The sequence below is a fragment of the Macaca mulatta genome, chromosome 12 (assembly GCF_049350105.2).
Source record: "Macaca mulatta isolate MMU2019108-1 chromosome 12, T2T-MMU8v2.0, whole genome shotgun sequence".
NCBI lineage: Eukaryota > Metazoa > Chordata > Mammalia > Primates > Cercopithecidae > Macaca > Macaca mulatta.
This window is the reverse complement of record NC_133417.1, coordinates 18226679-18248809: the sequence shown is the minus strand read 5'-3', so window position 1 is coordinate 18248809 and position 22131 is coordinate 18226679. Positions and strand designations below refer to the sequence as shown.

Sequence of the window (22131 nt, the reverse complement as noted above, 5' to 3'; positions counted from 1 at the left end):
AAGGAGAGTTTCTGGGAAAGAAACTCTCTGGAATCATGCAGGCTTCCCACTGGGACAGGAAAGTCAAAGGCCCTTTGTTATTGGCTGGCCTTTGGCTGTCAGCCCTTGCTATGAACCACTAGCCGGAGGCTGGAGCTTCCTGCTGTCTGCACCGTGGGATTTTGGATGGCACAAGCATGAGGATATATGAACAGGAGGAGCTGACTGCCACTGGTGGGCCTCGGAGCAGTGTCTCCACACTGTCCCTGTGCAGAGCCCAGAGTGTCCAGCAAAATTCATCACTCTCTAGATCAGGGGCTGGGGACAGTGGCCCACACAGACCAAACACTGGAGCTACAGGGCACGTTGCCCGAGGGAGATGCAAAGACCTCACTGGGGCCACTAAGGCTGGCTTTCCAGGCCTGGACGGGCTCCCATTGCCGCACCTTCTGGAAAAGCGTCACGACACAGAGGTGGGCGCCCAAAGGCTCTCAGTGGGGCTTCGTCTAAGGAACAGATAGGTCCAGGTCTTCCCCAGTCACATGACCTGAGCAGAGGGGCCCGTGTGGACTTTTCACCCTGAAGCTAGAAGGGTGTGGTGACAACAGTCTCCTACATGAGTGGTCTAGTCCTGGCTGCCGATCAGCCTCATCTGCCCAACCTTAAAAACAACAGATGCCCACATCCCGCCCCAAACCAATTTAATCTGAAGGCCGGGCGCGGTGGCTCACGCCTGTAATCCCAGCACTTTGGGAGGCCGAGGCGGGCGGATCACAAGGTCAGGAGATCGAGACCACAGTGAAACCCCGTCTCTACTAAAAATATAAAAAATTAGCCGGGCGCGGTTGTGGGCGCCTGTAGTCCCAGCTACTCGGGAGGCTGAGGCAGGAGAATGGCGTAAACCCGGGAGGCGGAGCTTGCAGTGAGCCGAGATCGCGCCACTGCACTCCAGCCTGGGCTGGGCGACAGAGCGAGACTCCGTCTCAAAAAAAAAAAAAAAAAATCTGAGTTTCTGGGAGTGGGGTTTGGGCACTGATATTTTACCCAAGCAAGCTCCCCGGGTGATTTTAATGTGTAGCAAGGTTTGAAAACCACAGTCTGATAGCCACAGACTGACAAACTCTCGGGGATAAAGGGCATTGCCCAGCCATCTTGGCAACACCAATAAGTCCACAATGAGGAGGGGTGGGAGGGCCCACAGTTAATTAGGGCTGGGATCCTGGCTGGGGAACATCAGGGTGATTGACGTCAAGACTTATTCTTTTCCTTGAGATGGAATTTCACTCTTGTTGCCCAGGCTGGAGTGCAATGGCATGATTTTGGCTCACCACAACCTCTGCCTCCCGGGTTCAAGCGAGTAGCTGGGATTACAGGCATGTGCCACAACACCTGGCTAATTTTGTATTTTTAGTAGAGACGGGGTTTCTCCATGTTGGTCAGGCTGGTCTTGAACTCCCAACCTCAGGTGATCCGCCCGCCTCAGCCTCCCAAAGTGTTGGGATTACAGGCGTGAGCCACCACGCCCGGCCAAGACTTTTTCCTGATGGTCAGTGCTGGGGACCTTTTTAACCACAGTCTTCCACACCAAGAGATTAGAATTTAGAAAAGTTGGGGTGGCTGAGAAGTTGCAGGGGATTTGGAATTATTGATAGACACTTCCGGAAGTGGCAAGGATTTGCTTACATGTGCCACTGACGGTCAAGGAGGCTTCTCTTTAGGAGGTGACTACATTAAAATGATAGGAATTCACTGTGAGTGAGAGCACAAAGCCCACGGTGGCTTCCTCACTCTTCGTGGTGAGCCAGAAGTTGTTAAAGACCGGGCCAAGAAGATTCTAGAAGTGGACACAAAGCCAAGAAGAACCAAAGAGGGTGAGGAAGGATACAGAAGGTTTTATTTGGTTATTTTACTTGGGCCCAGGGATGTTGAACGTGAGAACCTGTCTGTGAAATTGTAGTGTGCAGCCATTGGAAAATGTTTATTATTATCTTTAGCAAAAGTATTACAAGCAATTCTCCCACACCATGTTCTTTCACTCACTGACATTCACCGTCCTGGTGTCTGTTCTGGAGCAGGCGCAAATGAAGGGACACACACACACACACACACACCAGGGAGGAGCAAGAACGGGGCCCAGTGTGGAATCAGACCCACTTAGAAACACTTCTGAGGGGAGTGCAAATGAGAAGCATCTGTCAGCCGAGGCTCTGGATTGATGCCGACAAGCTAGGCTAGAAGGGAATCCATAGAGACCACCCAGAGGTCTCGGTGAGCCACCACATTTAAATTACACCCTCGCAATGTCTCCTTGGAGAAAATGCGTATGTGTTTATTGCTTGATGGTCATTGCTATTTCCATCCCTGTGTAATAGACATGGTTTCTCCTGCCCCAAAGCTCTTAGTGGCTCCCCAGTGCTCGCAGAATTCAGTCAGAGTCCCCCTGTGCCACTCTTCCCTCGCTCTCGGTGCCCTCTGCTGTGTCACTGCCTGCCCTGTCTAGGGGACTAGATGGAGGCGACTGCACCTACCCAGCACTTCTCCCTCTGACTTTAGCTTTGGAAATTACTTATCACCCACTAAAGTTGATTAAGTGGACTGCCCAGGGTTCATATCAGTTGAACCAGCACCAACAGTAGAACCTGGATCTCTTCCTTTGTGGTCCATGAGAACTCGTACATGCCAAGAGGCTGGAGTCACAGAGCAGCACTTCCCAGCCATTTGCACATTGCAGCTCCTACAGAAAGTCATGCTTTGGGTGGTGGATCAGTCACTCTTGGCTGGAAGTGACCCACAAAAGCCCACACGTGGTTCAAGGGGTGGGAAGCTCCATTGTAAAATGGCTGGGACCATTTCCATTTGGAGTTGGACGGTCTCTTCTCCCCACGGTCACTAATCTCCAGAGGGAAGAGTAGGCCCAGCGGGGTTTCCACGCGGGATATTTATAACCCAGCATGGGGCGGGAGGTGAAGGTCTGGCATGCACAGAGGGCATCTGTGTGGTGTTCTGGGGCTTTCTATATGGTGCCAGGTCACCCAGACCACAGGCCCCATGAGTGGGTCTTCACTACTGGTGCCAAATCCACATGCCATCTGTAAATTATTTACTCTGCATTTATCTTCAAGCTAACTTAAAATCAGTCCACTTTTTATCTGATCTTAACTTAGGCCAAATGTTATCTGTGAAATTATGATTTTGGTATACAGGCAGACACTTGTTACTCTAATATACATTAAAATACACACATAACTAGTAAAATTTGTATACACACACACATACATGTATATGTGTATATATATATATTTAGAGACAGGGTCTTGCTCTGTCACCCAGGCTGGAGTGCAGTAGCGTAGTAGTGTAGTGGCACAATCTTGGCTCACTGAAGCCTTGACCTCTTGGGCTCAAGTGATCTCAGCCTCCCAAGTAGCTGGGACAACAGGCACATGCTGCCACAGCCGGGTTAATTTTTTTGTATTTTTTGAAGAAACAGGGTCTCACTATGTTGCCCAGGCTGGTCTCGAACCCCTGGGCTCAAGCAGTCCTCCCACCTAGGCCTCCCAAAGTGTTGGGATTACAGGCGAGAGCCACCGCAGCAGGCTTTAAATGTTTTTTAAACTTCTTTGAACTTAATTCCATCTGAAATCATCCAGCAGCCTCCAGAGATACAAATAACCAAGTTAAGGAAAAAACATGGTTATATGGTTATTGTAAGGAATCCGCATGAATTTGTCAGTCCTTAGATACCTTCAGCATAGAAGCATTCTTCCCATTTTCCTGTTGTGGAAGCTGAGGCACAGAGAGTTGAGAGTTATCATAAAATCACACTAAGAGTGATAGAAGTCGGGTTCCAACCCAGAGCCACAAGGGCTAAGGCCACCCTCCTTTCCCTCCGCCAGGCCAACAGAGGAGTCGTTGGCAGGATTGCTGCATCTGTCATCCCCTTGCCCTCACTCCAGCCTTTTTTTCGCTCCACAGTCCTCGCTGGGCTTTGTGGCCCTGGTGCTGAGCACACTGCACACGCTCACCTATGGCTGGACCCGCGCCTTCGAGGAGAGCCGCTACAAGTTCTACCTGCCTCCCACCTTCACGCTCACGCTGCTGGTGCCATGCGTCGTCATCCTGGCCAAAGCCCTGTTTCTCCTGCCCTGCATCAGCCGCAGACTCACCAGGATCCGGAGGGGCTGGGAGAGGGACGGCGCCATCAAGTTCACGCTGCCCATGGACCATGCCCTGGCCGAGAAGACGAGCCACGTATGAGGTGCCTGCCCTGGGCTCTGGACACCAGGCACACGAGGGACGGTGCCCTGGGCCTGTTAGGTTTTCTTTCCTTGGTGGTGCAGAGCGGTATAACTGTGTGCAAATAGGAGGTTTGAGGTCCAAATTCCTGGGACTCAAATGTATGCAATACTATTCAGAATGATACACACACATATGTGTGATATGTAGTTACATATATTCCACATATATAACAGGATTTGCAATTATACATAGCTAGCTAAAAAGTTGGGTCTCTGAGATTTCAACTTGTAGATTTAAAAGCAAGTGCCGTATGTTAAGAGAAGAGCAGATCATGCTATTGTGACATTTGCAGAGATATACACACTTTTTGTATAGAAGAGGCTTGTGCTGTGGTGGGTTCGATGTATCCCTGCCCATCCCACCCCCACAACTCCCCTTTTGCTACTCCCCCAAGGCTCTTGCAGAGCTGGAGCTCTGAGGAGGAAGGAAAGCAACAGCTCTGCCCAGAGTCACCCCTGATGCCTGTGAGCAGGGGCCACATCTCTTCCCTGGGGCAGCAGCAGGAGGACTGGGGAGGAGCAAAATCAGGCAGTCGGCCTGGAGTCTGTGCCTGGTCCTTTGCGGGGTGGTAGGAGGATGGGGGGATTGGGCTGAAGCTGCTGCACCTCATCCTGGCTGAGTGGGGGAGACATTTTCCCTAAAAGTCAGAAGTCACCATGGAGCCTGCAAATGGATCCTCCTGTGAGAGCGAAGTCACCTCCTTGCCAGAGCCATTAGTGAACCTGGCTTGAGAACAAAGCGTCATTTCCTTCCCTCCTTTAAGCTGGTGATGAGCATCCTTTAAACCACTGTGCCTTCTCACCCGTTCCATCTGTAAATTTGAACATCTCCCAGGAAGGCCTAGAGTAGACCCTTTAGAAATCAGCCCAAGGGGCAGAGCGAGAGGACACACTAGGGACTGAAGCTCCCCGGGCGCCAGCGTTGAGCCCTTTCAGGGACCCTGCCTGGGCTGAAGGATTGTCTTCATTAAGTCGCTCCTGGGGAAACATATTGGGGACTCCAGATGTCCTCTGGCAGAGGACCCAGAAAACCACACTGGCTCCAACTTCCTCCTCATGGAGCATTACACTTCCAAACAGTGGGGAGCGACGTTTCCACCAAAGCTACACACCTAAAATGCTGCTGCCCCAAAGCACAAGAGGAGAGAGCACCGCTGGGGCCACAGGACGTCTGTCGTCCAGTCACACGCCATCCTTGCTGCTTCCTCCTGACTCTAGCTTACTTCCCCTGTGGAGAAACAGGTGTTCTTGGCTGAGCCCCCAACTCCCTGCAGAACCAGGGTGATCTGCCACCAAAAAAAGCATCTTTGAAGACAAAGGGGGTGAGGTCTTGATGGGTCTCCTGGGCCCGAAGGCATCTTCTGATAGAAGGAAGACAGTAGGGCCGGTGAAGCTGCCCAGAGAGAGTGTCACAGATGAGGCTGCCCCTGCCCCCCAGGAAGGCTTCATGAGCTCATGTCTATGGAGCATATGAGGGTTCTTCAGTGAAAAGCAGGAGAAAAGCCCACCGCAAGGATAGCTCATTAGGCACATGACCGACGCAGGGAAGGCCATGCCGGGGAAGCTCTTCCTGCTGATGTTTTCCATCTGCCGTGCCAAGGCTGAGCGGCAGAAACTTATCTCATAAACTGGCACTGATGGAGCATCAGCTGTGGCCCACAGAGAGCCTCGCTGAGAAGGGGGCAGGTAAAGCAGAGATTTTAGCATTGCCTTGGCATAACAAGGGCCCATCGATTCCCTACTAATGAGAGGCAGAGAGAGCATGGGCAATGGAGACCCACAATGATCCCCAACCCTGGTGGGTACTGGCTGCCTGTCCTGGGCCAGGGAATGGCTCCTTATACCAAAGATACTGGCACAGAGCAGAGCCCAGTGCACGTCCTCCCCTTCCCACCCATCTCTGGCTGAAGGTGCTCATCAAGAGGGAAGCGATTCTAAGGTGGGTGGCAGGAGGGAGCAGGTGCCACCTGCTGGACAATCAGCACATGAAAGGCAGGCGGGCTGTGTACTGGGCCCTGACCGTGCGTCCACTGCTGTCTTCCCCACCTCACCAGGCTACTGGCAGCAGCAGCCCCTGAGAGCACATCGCTCCCTACAGCCTGGAAAATTCCATGTGCCTCTGGGTACAAAAGTGCCTCCACAACATGCTCTGGAAATCCCAAATGCCACAGTCGGAGGTTGGTATCTAAAATCTATGCCTTCAAAAGAGTCTGTGTAATTTTTTTTTAACCTGGTAGACGGTCTAAAAAGCAGTGCAGGCCGGGCGCTGTGGCTCACGCCTGTAATCCCAGCACTTTGGGAGGCCGAGGTGGGAGGATCATGAGGTCAGGAGATCGAGACCATCCTGGTCAACACGGTGAAAGCCCGTCTCTACTAAAAATACAAAAATTAGCCGGGCGCGGTGGCGGGCGCCTGTAGTCCCAGCTACTCCGGAGGCTGAGGCAGGAGAATGGCGTGAACCCGGGAGGCGGAGCTTGCAGTGAGCCGAGATTGCGCCACTGCACTCCAGCCCGGGAGACAGAGCGAGACTCCGTCTCAGAAAAAAAAAAAATAAATAAAATAAAAAATAAAAAAAATAAAAAGCAGTGCAAATAAACACCTAACCTTCTGCGAGCTTCAGGCTTTTATTTCTGCCATGTAGATCACATATCCGTTCATCCACTGACTCCAGAGGCCTTCGGCTTGGAGCCTGCTCTCAGGCAGGCAGTATGCAAGGACTTGGGACTGCCAAGGTGAACACAGTGATCTGTGCTAGAGCTGGCCAATGAGGAAGGGCAGATGTGCAGACCTAAGGGACTAAGGGACATGCCAGGGAGGAAATGGGCAAGATCCAGGTGACAGAGTGTTGGGTGGGGGCATCGGGATGTGAAAGGAAGGCTTCCTGGAGTGGTCTGAAGTCTGAGGCCTTGAGTGCAGGTAAAAGCAGCAGAGCTTCTCGAATTAGAATGTGCCTGGGAGTCACCTAGGAATGTGGTTCAAATGCAGGTTCTGATTCATGGTCTGGGGTGAGGTCTGAGACTGTGCATTTCTAATAAGCTCCTGGGTGACCTGGATGGTGATGATCCTCGGACACTCCGAGCAACAAGAGCTTAGATGGCATTCTTTGCCTCTGCTGTGCTGTAGTCTGTGGCACACTAATCAGTGCACACACATCTCTGTCCCCTCAACCCTCCCCAGGAGCCTGCATTCCCCTGGCAGCCCTGGCAAGGTACATGTCTGCACACTGCTATGACCCCTGCGTTCTCTTAAAGGCAAAGGGAGAAACACTCCATCCAGGAGCCACAGCCTCGTACTCTGTGCTTCGCAGGGGCTGCGGCACATTGGCCCTGGACCCATCAGGAAAACAAGAGGAGCTCTCTTCAGAGACCACCCGCCTATCATGCCGCCGAGCCTTCCTGCTGAAGCAACCAGACTGCCTTATGGTACAGGGTGAGGAGACAAGAAACCCAGTGCAGAAACTGGTCTAGCGGCTAAAAATCATTGATCGGGAACAAGAACCAAAAGACGGCCCTGCCATTTTGAGTTCATGATAAGGATTTTCCAAAGAAAGAACCACGGCCAGGAAATACATTCAGGACCAACAGTTTTCAAGGTGAAAAGCATCTTGTGCTTGGAGGTTTACTTTTCTCCTCTGTGTCCTCCCATGCATAAAGCTGGGAGAGTTAACTTTACAAAGAAGTAATCAAATAGTTGAAAAATACCCACTACTAAGGTAGCCCATGTAAGATCTAAGGAACCACCAAAATCACTCATATCAGTTCAGGAGAGAAAGTTATCATTCAGCTGTTTGACACACTGAATCTTTCCCAAAAGCCATGAAGCTGGCTCTTGGAGTACAGAAGCTTTCTTGTGCTGGGCCACTTCCCTGGTCTCAACCAAGAGACAGTTGGCTACACTAGAGCAGAAATTCTCAGTCCCATCAAAGATCACTGACTTCCTCTAAGAAATACTTTGAAAATCTCTTTACTAATTGCTGAAATTAAATTCAGAAATAATATAACCTACCTAGGCATACAATTTTTAAAATCAATGTAAGGTCTAAACTGAAACATAAAGTAGAAGTAATTTATACTGAAACATACATATGTAACAGTAATCATGAATAATTATTATATTACTAGTCTTACAATAAATAAATTGCTTTTCAAATGCAGTGATACTCAACTAAACATTATTGACTTTCTTGTAGCTGACATTTTAAGATAAAGACTAAAGGGGTGTGTGTGTGTGTGTGTGTGTGTGTGTATTGTGTCCACTGTGAGTGTTTGAAATTGTGTTGAATGCTACGAAGAAATCACATAGGGTGAAGACCAATAAATGTCAACTAGATTTGGAAACATGGAAACCTAACGGTGAGAATTTCAGTGGAACGTTGAGGGTAAAAGCCCAATTGAGTATGAATAAGAAGGAAATGGAGACAGTAATTCTGGACAACTCTTCTGAGATTTGGCTGTAAAGCAGGGGAAAGAGAAAGGATTGGTAACGGGAGGGGTATAGGGGGTTGAAGGAGGACTGGTTATTTTTTTCCATGGTTCTGACCTGAACATGTTTTAAATGCTTCTGGGGAATAAACAAGGTGAAAAGGAATGATGGAAGATGAGAGAGAGAATGATAGAGAATCACAAAGTCCTGGAGGACATTGGGAAGAGATGGAGTGCAGAGTACAGGTGGCTTTGGAGGAGGAGGAGCTTATCCTTTGCCACTAGGAGAAAAGGGGAAAAGAAATGGCTGAGTATTAAGGGGAGGGGCTAGTTGTGATGACACAGCCTGTGACAGTTCTCTTCTGATGTTGTCTGTTCTTTTTAAAAAAACAGTCTCTCCCTTCTGCTGAGAACAACAGGGGAGGAAGAAGGTTTAACTCTGAAGGTTGAAGATGGACAAAACCGTTGAAAATAATTGTTGGAGAAAATGAAAAGGGAGCAGACCAGAAAAACTGATAGGGTTTAAAAAACAAAAACAAAATTTGATTATAACCATTTTTTATCCAGAGTGAAATATACCAAATTGTGTTTCCTGGGAAGTGTGCAAAGTAGATTTTTGTTTAGTTAAATTCTGTTTTCCCTCACCAGTTTCTTTAATAATGATAGGTAGTTTGTCTTAGTTGAGTGTCATCTCTAATAGTTACTCAAAAATGCCTTGGCTTCATTTTTGTTTTCTCTGTTCAGAAATGAACAGTCACAAATGGAACTTTGATGCACTAAGCAACCAAAAACCTCCACTGCCAATCCTCCCGTAAAGTGAATAATCAACACTCTTGCTTATTGAGTGTTGATTTCATTTATTGGACCAGAAACCTAGCTTATTTGTATAAGTCTCATATATGTAGAGTCTATTCTTAAAAATCTAATTTTAGCCAACATTTAAAAGTTCCGCAACTAGAGAAATCATTCAGACTTTTAACTTCCTGAAGGGTCTTTCTGCTTAAAACACAATTAGTTCCTAAACAAAAGACATACTTTTTAAGGCAATACTAAATTTGCAGGAAGTAGGGGAAATCATCAGGACAGAAAATAAATGGGAACACACACAAAAATCAAAAACAAACAAACAAAAAATAGCTCTCCTTGGCTCCTGGCAGAAGCAAATGCAAGTCCTTTCTGAAGAAAACCTCAGTTCAGATCAACCACATAAGAAGCTTAATATTTACATTAATAAACCATAGGTGAGAATCAGTGGAAACAAAACCTGAAGGACTTAGAAGAACAGAATTGTCAAATATAGGATAATGATATATTAAATATCTAAAGAATTAAAAAATAGAGTTGCAAAAAACAAATAAGCAATATTATACTACAAAGGCACAGGCATGGTGAAAAATGGAATTTTCAGAAATAAAAAATGATCAGAAACAAACAATTTGGTGAGTTTAACAGCAGATTGGAGAAAATTATTGAATTTTAAAAGCTAAAACAATTACCCAGAATGCAAAAGAGAGACAAATGGATAGAAAATGTAAAAGAGTCATTAACAGAGATAAAGGTTAAAGTGAACAACTCTAACATACAAATAATTGGAGTTCCAAAAGGAAAGAATGGTGAAGAGGCAAATTTTAAAGCGATAAAGACCAAGGATTTTCTGAAACTAGTGAAATACTGGAATCCAAAAACGCTGAAAGTGTAATGTATACCACCAGGCAGGAAAGCAAATTTAAAAGTAAAGCTACGGTTAGCCACACTAAGCAGCTCTTAAAAGCAATCAGAGAAAAATTATAGATGACCTACAATTGTGGAATTATAATAGACTTCTTAACAATATCAATGGAGATTAGAAAATAGTAGTCTAATATATTGAAAGTCCAGGGGGAAATGATTGCCAACTTAGAATTTTAAATCAAGCAAAACTGATTTTCAAGATTGAGTGCAAAATAAGAAAGTTTCAGATTACAGAAATTGAGAGCTTACCAACAGTTCTTTCCTGAAGAACTTCTAAAAATATACTTCAGATAGAAAGAAAATGATCCCAGAGGGGAATCTGAAAACAAGAAAAAAACAGTGAGCGAATAAGTGGTGACCCTCAAGGTAAATCTAAGCAAACCTTTTCTCTATAAAAGAATAGTATCTATTTATGTGTTTTTTTAAAAGGACATACTAGGCCAGGCACAAAGGCTCATGCCTGTAATCCCAACACTTTGGGAGGCTGAGGCAGGTGGGATCACCTGAGGTCGGGAGTTTGAGACCAGCCTGACCAACATGGAGAAACCCGATCTCTACTAAAAATACAAAATTAGCTGGGCGTGGTGGCGCACACCTGTAATCCCAGCTATTCAGGAGGCTGAGGCAGGAGAATTGCTTCAACCTGGGAGGCGGAGGTTGTGGTGAGCCGAGATAGTGCCATTTCACTCCAGCCTGGGAAACAAGAGCAAAACTCCATCTCAGCAACAACAAAAGGGACATACTAACTGGCTAAAAACGATGATATGTAAATAAGGGATTGAGTTAAAATGTTCTGAGGCTCATATTTGTTTAGAGGTTAGGGCTGGGAAAGATATGAGCTAATTTAGATCTTGTTAAGTACATCAGGAAAAATGTCAAGGGTAACCACTAAAAAGCTAAAAGTATAATGCCAAAATCCTTAAGAAGGGAAAAAAATTTTAATTGGATTTTTGAAAAACAAGAAACAAGAAAAAGAGCATAAAGCAAGACACAGAAAACAAAAAGTAGATATTAGAAAAAATCCACATATATTCATAATTGTGAAACAGAATACCATGCACTGGTATCAGTCTTTATGAGGGATACACCATACGCTGGTTACCAGGAGAGGACTCTAAACACCTTGCCAATTTTTGTAAAGATTCCTATATCTGGTGGGTGCCCAGGTCTGGCAGGAGTCTTTACACAAACTCAGCTTCTAAAGGTTTTGCACAAACCCAGCTGCCAGAGTCTCAGTCTGGTATGACAAAACACCTGCACAAGTCAGGCAAAGCCAACTTATTACTCACAGATCGGTAGCAAAGATAGACAGAAGCATAGAATCCATGGTGAGCTGGTCCCCCAGAACTCAAGCAAGCTGCCCAGGGCAGACAGACTCTCATCTGCACATGCCCAACTTCACACTACTGCTGACGGACCCTGAAAGCAGTCCACTTTGGGTTTTATATCCTACAGGTACTTAAATCACTGAGCTTAAGCACTGCAGAGCATCTTGTTCTGAGAAGAACAAAGACAAAGCCCAGGCTGTTCTACATGGTTCTTCCTTCTCTCAGGATGTTACATTCTCGTACATTCTGCCCAAGAATTGTAAGAAGGAGCAGGGAGAGCTGAATCAGCCAAGGTCATTCAAGGACTTGTCCTCCTGCAATAATCACAATAAATACAAATGGATTAAACACTTCAGTTGAAAGATAGAGATGGTCAGAATGGATTTTAGTTATATTTGTAAGTGGCATACCTAAAGACTCAAGGTAAAGATATGGAAAAAAGTATGTTAGGCAAAAACAAACTAAATTAAAGTTGGAGTGGCTAGATTATTATCAAATAAAGCATGCTTTATGAGAAAAGACATTATTAGGAATAGAGAGAATTACTACATAATAATAAAGATTTACATGTTTTAGAATAATGTTCTTTAATAATATAGCCTCAAAATATGTAAAGCAAAAAAATAAAAAAGAAAGAAATGTGAATAAATCCCTCATTATACTAGATTATAACAAACAGAAAATTATATGCATGTGTGCACATGCATGTATGTGTATAACAACACAAGTTGGATATAATAAGAAATAGAAAAATTATATTTTTCTCAAGAAAACAAATTGAAGACATATTATACCATAAAGCAAATTTCAATAAATTTCAAATAATATCGGCATTCTCTCAGGTGAATACGAGAAAGTTAGAAATCAAGAACAAAATGCTATATGTATGTGTGTATATATGTATACACACATATATATCATATATATTTATATTTTAATAAAATATTTTTTATATTTTGTCACCGGGTCACTTTGTCACTCAGGCTGGAGTACAGTCACACGATGATCACTGCTCATTGCAGCCTCAAACTCCTGGGCTTAAGCAATCCTCCCACCCCAGCCTCCTGAGTAGCTGGGACTACAGGCACCACCACTGTGCTCAGCTAATTTTTAATACTTATTTTTTAGAGAGGAGATCTTGCTATGTTGCCCAGGCTAGTCTCAAACTCCTGACCTCAAGCAATCCTCCTGCCTTGGCCTTCCAAAATGCTGGGATTACAGGCATGAGCCATCATGCCTGGCCTAAAATGCTATATTTTAAATGTCTATACGTTTTAAAACTTTAAATATACATTTCTAAATAAGTCATTAATCAAAGAGAAAATTATACTGAAAATTCTTCAAAACTTTTAAATGTGAATGATTATTAAATATCTTCATATCAAATATTTAGAGATGCAGCAAAAATATTGCTTAGAAGGAAATCAATAACCTGGACAAAAATTAGTACAAAAAGAATCCAACCCACAGAAAGTAAAAGATAGATACACACAGAGAGATATACTGAAAGTAAGAGCAGAAATTAGTGAACTAGGAAACAAAAATATAATGGAGAGGATTGACAAAGCGAAAGGTTGGTTTTTGGATAAAACTCATCAAACAAATGAATCTCTGATAAAACTGATCTTGAAAAACGATAAGATGCTCAAATAATTTTAGGGATAAAAAGGAGAGAAAACTGCAGATGAAACAGAAATGTAAAAGATAATAAGAGAATATTATATGTGAGATTATGCAAATAAATTTGAAACCTGGAATGAAAAATACAACTTACCAAAACTGATTCAAGAAAACAAAAAGTGAGCATATAGGCCAGGTGCAGTGGCTGACGCCTGTAATCCCCAGCACTTTGGGAGGCCGAGGCAGGAGGATCACTTGAGCCAGGAATTCGAGACCAGCCTGGGCAACATAGCAAGACCCCATCTTTACAAAAAATTAGCCACGTGCAGTGGCACATGCCTGTAGTCTCAGCTACCCAGGAGGTTGAGGTGGGAGGATCACTTGAGCCCGGAAGGTGGAGGCTGCAGTGAGCCGTGACTCTACCACTGCACTTAGCCTGGATGACAGAGTGAGATCCTGTCACTCAAAAAAAGAAAAAAAAAAGAAAGAAAAAAAGAAGTAGCTATGTATCTGTGGTGATGGGCATACAGTGTATAATGATGTAATACAGTCTAACTTAGCAGTAATTACATTAAATGTAAAAGGATTTAACTCTCCAAGAAAAGGCAGAGATTGGCAGAACAAAAAATTCTTTTAAATGACCCATCCAGGCACAGCGGCTTGTGCTTGTAGTCCCAGTTACTCAGGAGGCTGAAGTAGGAGGATTACTTGAGCCCATGAAGTTCAAGTCCAGCCTGGGCAACACAGTAAAACCTCACCTCTAGACAAAACTAAACAAAAACAAAAAACCCAAAGATTTGAAAGTAAGAGGATGAGCCAGGCGCAGTGGCTCACGCCCGCAATCCCAGCGCTTTGGGAGGCTGAGGTGGGAGGATCATGACGTCAGGAGATGGAGACCATCCTGGCTAACAGGGTGAAACCCCATCTCTACTAAAAATACAAAAAATTAGCCAGGTGTGGTGGCACACACCTGTAGTCCCAGCTACTCGGGAGGTTGAGGCAGAAGAATTGCTTGAACCAGGTAGGTGGAGGTTGCAGTGAGCCAAGATCATGCCATTGCACTCCAGCCTGGGCAACAAGAGCAAAACGCCATTTCAAAAAGAAAAAGAAAGTAAAAGGATGGAAAAAACATAGGCAAACAGTAACCAAAAGAGAACTGGATGACTACATAATAAAGAACATTTTATAATAGTAAAAGTGTCAATCCATTAAGAGTTTATAAATTATAAACATATATGCAACTAACAATACAGCCTCAAAATATATGAAGTTAAAGCTGTCAGAATTGAAGGGAAAATAAACTATTCAACAATGATAGTTGGAGACTTCAATACTTCATTTTCAGTAATGGGCAGAACAACTAGACAAAAGATTACCAAAGAAATAGAAGATTTGAACAACACTGTACACAACTATACTTAACACACATCTATAGAACCCTCTACTCAACAACAGCAGAATATGCACTTTTATTTTTATTTTTTGAGATAGAGTCTTGCCCTGTTGCCCAGGCTGGCATCCAGTGGCATAATCATGGCTCACTGCAGCTTCTACCTCCTGGGCTTAAGTTATTCTCCCACCTCAGTCTCCCGAGTAGCTGGGACCACAGGTGTGCACTACCACACTCAGCTAATTATTAATTTTTGTAGAGACAGGGTCTTGTTATATTGCCCAGGGTCTTGCTAAGTTGCTAATTTTGTAGAGACAGGATCTTGCTATTTTGCCCAGGTTGGTCTTGAACTCCTGACTTCAAGTGATCCTCCTGCCTTTGCCTCCCAAAGTGCTAGATTACAGGCATGAGCCACCATACCTAGCAAAGAATATACATTCTTTTTTTTTTAAATACTTTTAAGTTCTAGGGTACATGTGCACAATGTGCAGGTTTGATACATAGGTATACATGTGCCATGTTGGTTTGTTGTACCCATCAACTTGTCATTTGCATTAGGTATTTCTCCTAATGCTATCCCTCCTCAAGCACCCTACCCCCAACAGGCCCCAGTGTGTGACATTCCCCGCCTTGTGGCCAAGTGATCTCATTGTTCAATTCCCACCTATGAGTGAGAACATGCGGTGTTTGGTTTTCTGTCCTTGTGATAGTTTGCTGAGAATGATGGTTTCCAGCTTCATCCATGTCCCTACAAAGGACATGAACTCATCCCTTTTTATGGCTGCATAGTATTCCATGGTGTATATGTGCCACATTTTCTTAATCCAGTCTATCATTGATGGACATGTGGGTTGGTTCCAAGTCTTTGCTATTGTGAACAGTGCTGCAATAAACATATGTGTGCATGTGTCTTTATGGTAGAATAATTTACAATCCTTTGGACATATACCCAGTAATGGGATTGCTGGGTCAAATGGTATTTCTAGTTCTAGATCCTTGAGGAAGAATACACATTCTTAAGTACATATGGAACATTCTCCAGGATAGACCATCTATTAGACCACAAAATAAGTCCCAATAAATTTTTAAAGATTACAATTATAAAAAGTATGTTCTCCATAGAATAAAATTAGAAAACAATAACAAAAATTAATTTGAGAAATTCACAAATATGTGGAAATTAAAAAACACTCTTCTTAACCAAGAAGTCAAAGAACAAATAAGAGAAATTAGAAAAAAGTTTTGAGATGAAGGAAAAAAATAGCATACCAAAGTTTCTGGGGTACAGCTAAAGTGGTAGGTACTTGGAGGGAAATTTATAGCTGTAAATACCTTAAAAAGAAGAAAAATCTCCAATCAATTACTTAAACTTTCATCTTAAGAAACTAGAAAAGCAAGAGAAAACCAAACCTAAAGAAACCAGAAGGAAGGTAGCAACATAAATTGATACAGAAACTTGAGAAAACAATTCAGCATTATAATGTTGAACCTTTACATACCCTAACAGCCTGTAATTTCTCCCCAAAGTATATTTAGAAAAATTCTTATAGGTGGCAACAGTGGATGTATAAAAAATATTCAATATAGGCTGGGTACAGTGGCTCACGCCTATAATCCCAGCACTTTGGGAGGCCGAGGCTAGATCACCTGACGTCAGGAGTTCAAGACCAGCCTGACCAACATGGTGAAACCCCGTGTCTACCAAAAATACAAAAATTAGCCAGGCATCGTGGCGCACACTGGTGATCCCAGCTACTTGGGAGGCTGAGGCAGGTGAATCACTTGAACCCGGGAGGCAGAGGCTGCAGTGAGCCAAGATCGTGCCATTGCACTCCAACCTGGGTGACAGAGCATGATTCCACCTCAAAAAGAAAAAATTCAATGTATATGAAAACAACATGAAGATTCTGAGAAGGTGGTAGCCTTGATGGTATAATTATTTAACATCTCCAAATCCCCCATAAAGATACACAAAGCAGCCAGGATTGCAAAACTAAAAACCCATGGACAATCCCTGTAACAAACAAACTAACACCAAATCCCTACAAACCCTAAAACACAAATGGGTGGAGACACAGCTACAAGATCTGCATGGTATTAGCAGCTTTGTTGGAGGACACAGAAGGAAGCAACAGAGCACCTGGTAGGCCTCAAAACTGTGGGGTCCTCATGAGGGGAAAGAAGTCAGGTTGGCAGGAGCAGAGGGAGCAAAAAACAGAAAACAGATAAGCTGTAAGGGTTTTGATAAGGTCCAAAACACATTACCCTCCCGCACAAATAACTCACCACCTTCCTGTGCTCAACTGTGCCTTCCTGTGCCAACCCTCAACCAATAAAATAACGCGATTTAGTTCACCGCAACCTTGGCGTCATCAGTACTGTACAAAACCCTCTTCAGCACATAGCACAAGCACCATCCTATAAAATCCCCAGGAAGCCTTCGTTTCCTTGCAATCAGTTCCTTTTCTAACCTGCCTGTTGCATCCTTGCAACATATTTGCCTACTTTCTCTAATAAATCTGCCCTTTTTTAACCTACAACTAACCATCTTGGCAAATTCTTCTCACAGCCCATGCTACTGGCCCAGATAGTCACTGATCACCTGCAACAAGAACTTTAAAATAATCAAGAAACAACTAGTGTAAAGCCCGCAGGCAGCTGGAGGACAGCACCTGACCCAGGGAGGTATTTGTATCTTTCAGTAAAAGCATGTGAGTTCCAAAGGTAAAGTCAGAAGAGGCTAGGGAAGACTGGGCCTAATAAACACTCCAAACTAACCAGCCCAAGCCCCCATCCAGAACAGAAGCCCAGCTGGGAACAGACTCCAAATTGAGCACTTCAGGAAAATAGAGAAAAGCAAAAAAGAGAACCCAGACTACGGTAGGAGAGAATGGAATGGAAGTTCTCAGAAAGTGAGGGGCCCTATTTTTAAAATACTCAACAAAAACAACAGAAGAGAGTGCTCTACCATTGTGAAATGAGAAAAACCCTTAAAATTATGCCTCCTTTCAAAAAGTTCAGGAAATCTAATATTATGTAAACATAAGTAGCAGAAAAGGATTGAAGTCAAATCCCACACGGTTATTCAAAGAAAAAAAGAAAAAGTAGAATAACATCCCTGCAGACGATAAAAGCATGCCAGAGAAACACACAGGTGAAAACTACAGCCTAATATTTTGACATAAAAGCAAAGCAAAGGGAGGGGAAGGGAGGGGAGGGGAGGAAGGCACAGCTCATCTGTAGTATTCAGGAACGGGGAGCACAACTGCAAAGAAAAGAGGCGATTAGCACAAAAGCCAGGCTGGTGTTTACTCTTGGAGGAGGGGTGGGGCTTTGCATTTGGGAAAGTGAACCTGGCAGGCTTATGGGGTCAGAGTCAATTTCCTTTACATGGGGATGTTTAAAGGTGTTTATCTTGTAATTTCGTTAACCTCTCACTTTGTCTTATGCTATATATACATGTATGTGTATAATGGTGTTTTTTGTTTTTCATTTTGGTTTTGGTTTGTTTTTTGTATTTGTTTTTTTGTTTTTTTGTTTTTTTTTTGAGACGGAGTCTCGCTCTATCTCCCAGGCTAGAGTGCAATGGCGGGATCTTGGCTCACTGAACCTCCTAGGTTCAAGCGATTCTCCTGCCTCAGCCTTCCAAGTACCTGGGATTACAGGCACCCTCCACCATACCCGGATGATTTTTGTATTTTTAGTAGAGATGGGGTTTCACCATGTCAGCCAGACTGGTCTCAAACTCCTGACCTCAAGTGATCAGTCTGCCTTGGCCTCCCAGAATGGTAGGATTACAGGCGTGAGTCACCGTGCCTGGCCATAATGGTTTCTTTTTTAGCAACTAAATTTGTTTAAAAGAGTGTTCATCTCAGTATTGTTCATAATTGCCCCAAACTCCATTGACAGGAGTGCATGAATAAATTGTGCTATTCAGAGGATGATCTGTTATTCAGTAATCAAATAAATGACCTATTCCTCCAGTGAAACTTAGAAACATGATTATGGAGAGGGAAAAAAACAAGTATCAAAAACCTACAAGCTATATAATGCCATTTTTATAAGCCTAGAAACCAAGCAAAAATGAAACAGTATATTATTTAGGAATACATATGTATGTGATTTTTAAAACTATGTTTTAAGGAAGCAAGGCTGGCAAACATAAAATTTAGGATAGACTGTATACCACATAACATTTTTATAATGCTCAGAAATCGGCAAAAATTAAACAATATTGTTTAGGAATAAGTAGACATGTGATTTTTAAAACTATTCTTTTAAAAAGCAGGGGAATGATAAACCCAAAATTCAAGCTGGTTTTATTTCTAGGGAAGCAAGGAGGATGGAATAGGGGAGCTAGACCCAAGTTTTCTTCCTAGGTCATGTGGTGGGTTCACAGTATACTTTTGATTATCATGTTTCATGATTCACAAATGTGTTTTATATGAAGACTTCATCAGATCTGCACACTAAAAATACAAATTAAAAATTGAATTATCTCCTTCATCAGTCATTTGTTTGTTTATTCATTCAGTCATGCAACAAATAGGCATTGTGTACCCGCCCTATGCCAGGCCCTGTGCTAGGTCCTAGGATAGGGCAGTGACAGACCACAGCTGTCCTCTCAAAGTTCCAGCCACCCAGGACATTCTACGCCATTGGTGATGGGGCCGAGTGGGAAATGGGTTTTTAAAAATCTGCACTGCAGAGAGCACTATTTACAATAGCAAAGACTTGGAATCAACCCAAATGCCAATCAATGACAGACTGGATAAAGAAAATGTGGCACATATACACCATGGGATACTATGCAGCCATAAAAAAGAATGAGTCTATGTCCTTTGCAGGAACATGGACGAAGCTGGAAGCCATCATCCTCAGCAAACTAACACAGGAACAGAAAACCAAACATCACATGTTCCCACTCATAAGTGGGAGCTGAACAATGAGAATACGTAGACACAGGGAGGGGAGCATCACACACTGGGGCCTGTTGGGGGTTGGGAGCAAGGGGAGGGAGAGTATTAGGATGAATACCTAACGAGTGTGGGGCTTAAAACCTAGATGACGGGTTGATAGATGCGGCAAACCACCATGGCACATGTATATGTATAAACCTGCACATTCTACACACGTATCCCAGAACTTAAAGTAACAACAACAATAACAACAAAAAATCTGCAGAGAGTAAGTAAGAGCCAGGACGATCCATAATCAGGACCTTCCATTCCAGGATAACTAGGAAATACCTTGTTGGTATGACTTGAGGGAGGTAATTTTTAAAATAAGTTACTTAAGGCAGCCAACAGGAGACAGCAAAAACATCAGACAGGCACTCCAGGTCGGTGGTTCCCAATACTGCCAATGTTGTTCCCCAAAGACGTTATCTTTGTCTTAAACAATGTGATATGCACATGCATGCAAACATGCGCACACACACACGGGTTATTCGAAGTTTATTTCCTCCCTATGTTTCTGTGCTAGGATCTCCCTTCACTTATGTATTGATAGTGATGATAGACAGTGGTCGGACTTCGTTACTGTTTAGGGAAGTGTGGTTTGGTTTTTAATGTCCATACTTAGTAAACTAAAGAGCTGCCAAATCCAAATCGATCTCTAAGATTTAGATTCTTCATTATGTAAACCCTGAAGTCTGAGAATCACGGTCCAGAGTCATGTTTGAACCTAGCACTTTCCTTTTTGAGTAGGATGACTGAGGTCACTTTTCTTTTTTTTTTTTTTTTTTTTTTTTGAGACGGAGTCTCACTGTTGTCACCCAGGCTGGAATGCAGTGGCACAATCTCGGCTCACTGCAACCTCCACTTCCCAGGTTCAAGCGATTCTCCTGCCACAGCCTCCTGAGTAGCTGGGATTATAGGTGCCCACCACCACGCCTGGCTGATTTTTGTATTTTTAGTAGAGACAGGGTTTCTCCATGTTGGCCAGGCTAGTCTCAAATTCCTGACCTCAGGTGATCCGCCTGCCTCGGCCTCCCAAAGTGCTAGGATTATAGGCTTGAGCCACTGCACCTGGCCTGAGGTCACTTTTCAATACTTGGTTAAGACCTTGCTTGGCCTCAGGAGTAGCCTTGCCTTGACTACCTGCCCAGCACCACCCCCATCCATAGGGCCTGGAGGAGTTCCTCAGCTAATCTCTGAGCAGAGCGGAAAACCCCCTATGGCTGTCACCAAGGTGAAAGGAAAGGATTGGTAGTTAATAGCAAAAGCAGCAGTATATGCATATGCATGTGTGTATTATTACAAATACATCTGTTCCGGCAAGATAGCTCTACTACAGAGTCAACCCACAGGAATGTTTAGCTGAGGCTCCAGAGGCCCTGTTGAGTAGTGTGCCGTGTCTGAGGTCAAGTAAGTGCTTAATCCACTGGCTCCTTCTTCCTCGTATCTGCCAGTGTGGCCAGCCGCTGCACCCATTTCCGTTCACCTCCACCATATCTGCCATTTCCACCCAGGCTTGGACCTCATTTCTTTATATCAATGTTTCCTTCAAATCTACTCACTTATTCTCCCTGAAAATGTTTGTTTGTTTGTTTGTTTGGAGACAGAGTCTTGCTCTGTCTTCCAAGCTGGAGTGCAGTGGTGTGATCTCAGCTCACTGCAACCTCCGCCTCCCGGGTTCAAGCGATTCTCCTGCCTCAGCCTCTGGAGTAGCTGGAATTACAGGCACCCACCACCACGCCCAGCTAACTTTTGTATTTTTAGTAGAGACAGGGTTTTGCCATGTTGGCCAGATTGATCTTGAACTCCTGACCTCAGGTGATCCGCCCGCCTTGGCCTCCCAAAGTGCTAGGATTACAGGCGTGAGCCACGGCGCCCGGCCTGAACACATTACTTTTTAATATTCCCTATGGAGAGGCAGCATAGCACAGAGGTTGTAAACACAAAGTCCAGGCCCGTCATGGGGACTTAGGCCTGTAATCACAGGGATCTGGGAGGCAGGAGGATCGCTGGAGGCCGGGGGTTCAAGACCAGCTTGGGCAACACAGTGAGACCCCATCTCTACAAAAAAATCTTTTTAAATATTACTCAAGCTGGTAGTACACACCTGTAGTTCCAGCTTCTCAGGAGGCTGCGGTGAGAGGATCACTTGAGTCCAGGAGGTCAAGGCTGTCGTGAGCCATGACTGTACCATAGCACTCTGGCCTGGCTGACAGCAAGCCACTATCTCTAAAAAAAAAAAAAAAAAAAAAAACGGTTAAAAAAAGAACACAAAATCTGGAACCACACTGCCAGGGTTTCAGCACCACTTCTACTACTTCCTAACCTGATTTAACCTCCTCTTGCCTCAGTTTCCCCAGCTATAAAATGAAGGTGATTATAGTTCTTACCACATAGGTTTGTTACTAG

The 22131-nt window shown here is 44.2% G+C and overlaps 1 protein-coding gene and 1 long non-coding RNA gene across 5 annotated transcripts in view; one reads left to right on the top strand and one right to left on the bottom strand.

Moving 5' to 3' along the window:
* Nucleotides 1-6662, top strand: part of STEAP3 (STEAP3 metalloreductase) — a 41905-nt gene extending 35243 nt beyond the window's left edge. For all 3 annotated transcript variants that reach the window (XM_015109933.3, XM_077956855.1, XM_077956854.1), the window contains one exon: nt 3952-6662. In XM_015109933.3, coding sequence (XP_014965419.2) covers nt 3952-4233 — 282 coding nt within the window. In that variant the 3' untranslated portion in view covers nt 4234-6662. The remainder of the gene's footprint in view (nt 1-3951) is intronic.
* On the bottom strand, nt 1852-10817 carry LOC144333366 (uncharacterized). Of its 2 annotated transcripts, none has more exons than XR_013401952.1 (2): nt 10676-10775; nt 1852-4206 (listed from the first exon to the last, which is right to left on the bottom strand). It is a non-coding gene; the product is annotated as an uncharacterized LOC144333366 (long non-coding RNA). The 2 variants fall into 2 exon arrangements; XR_013401953.1 differs by lacking the exon at nt 1852-4206 and adding an exon at nt 4263-4326 and having other exon boundaries at nt 10676-10817.
* Between the last annotated feature and the right edge of the window lie 11314 nt (nt 10818-22131).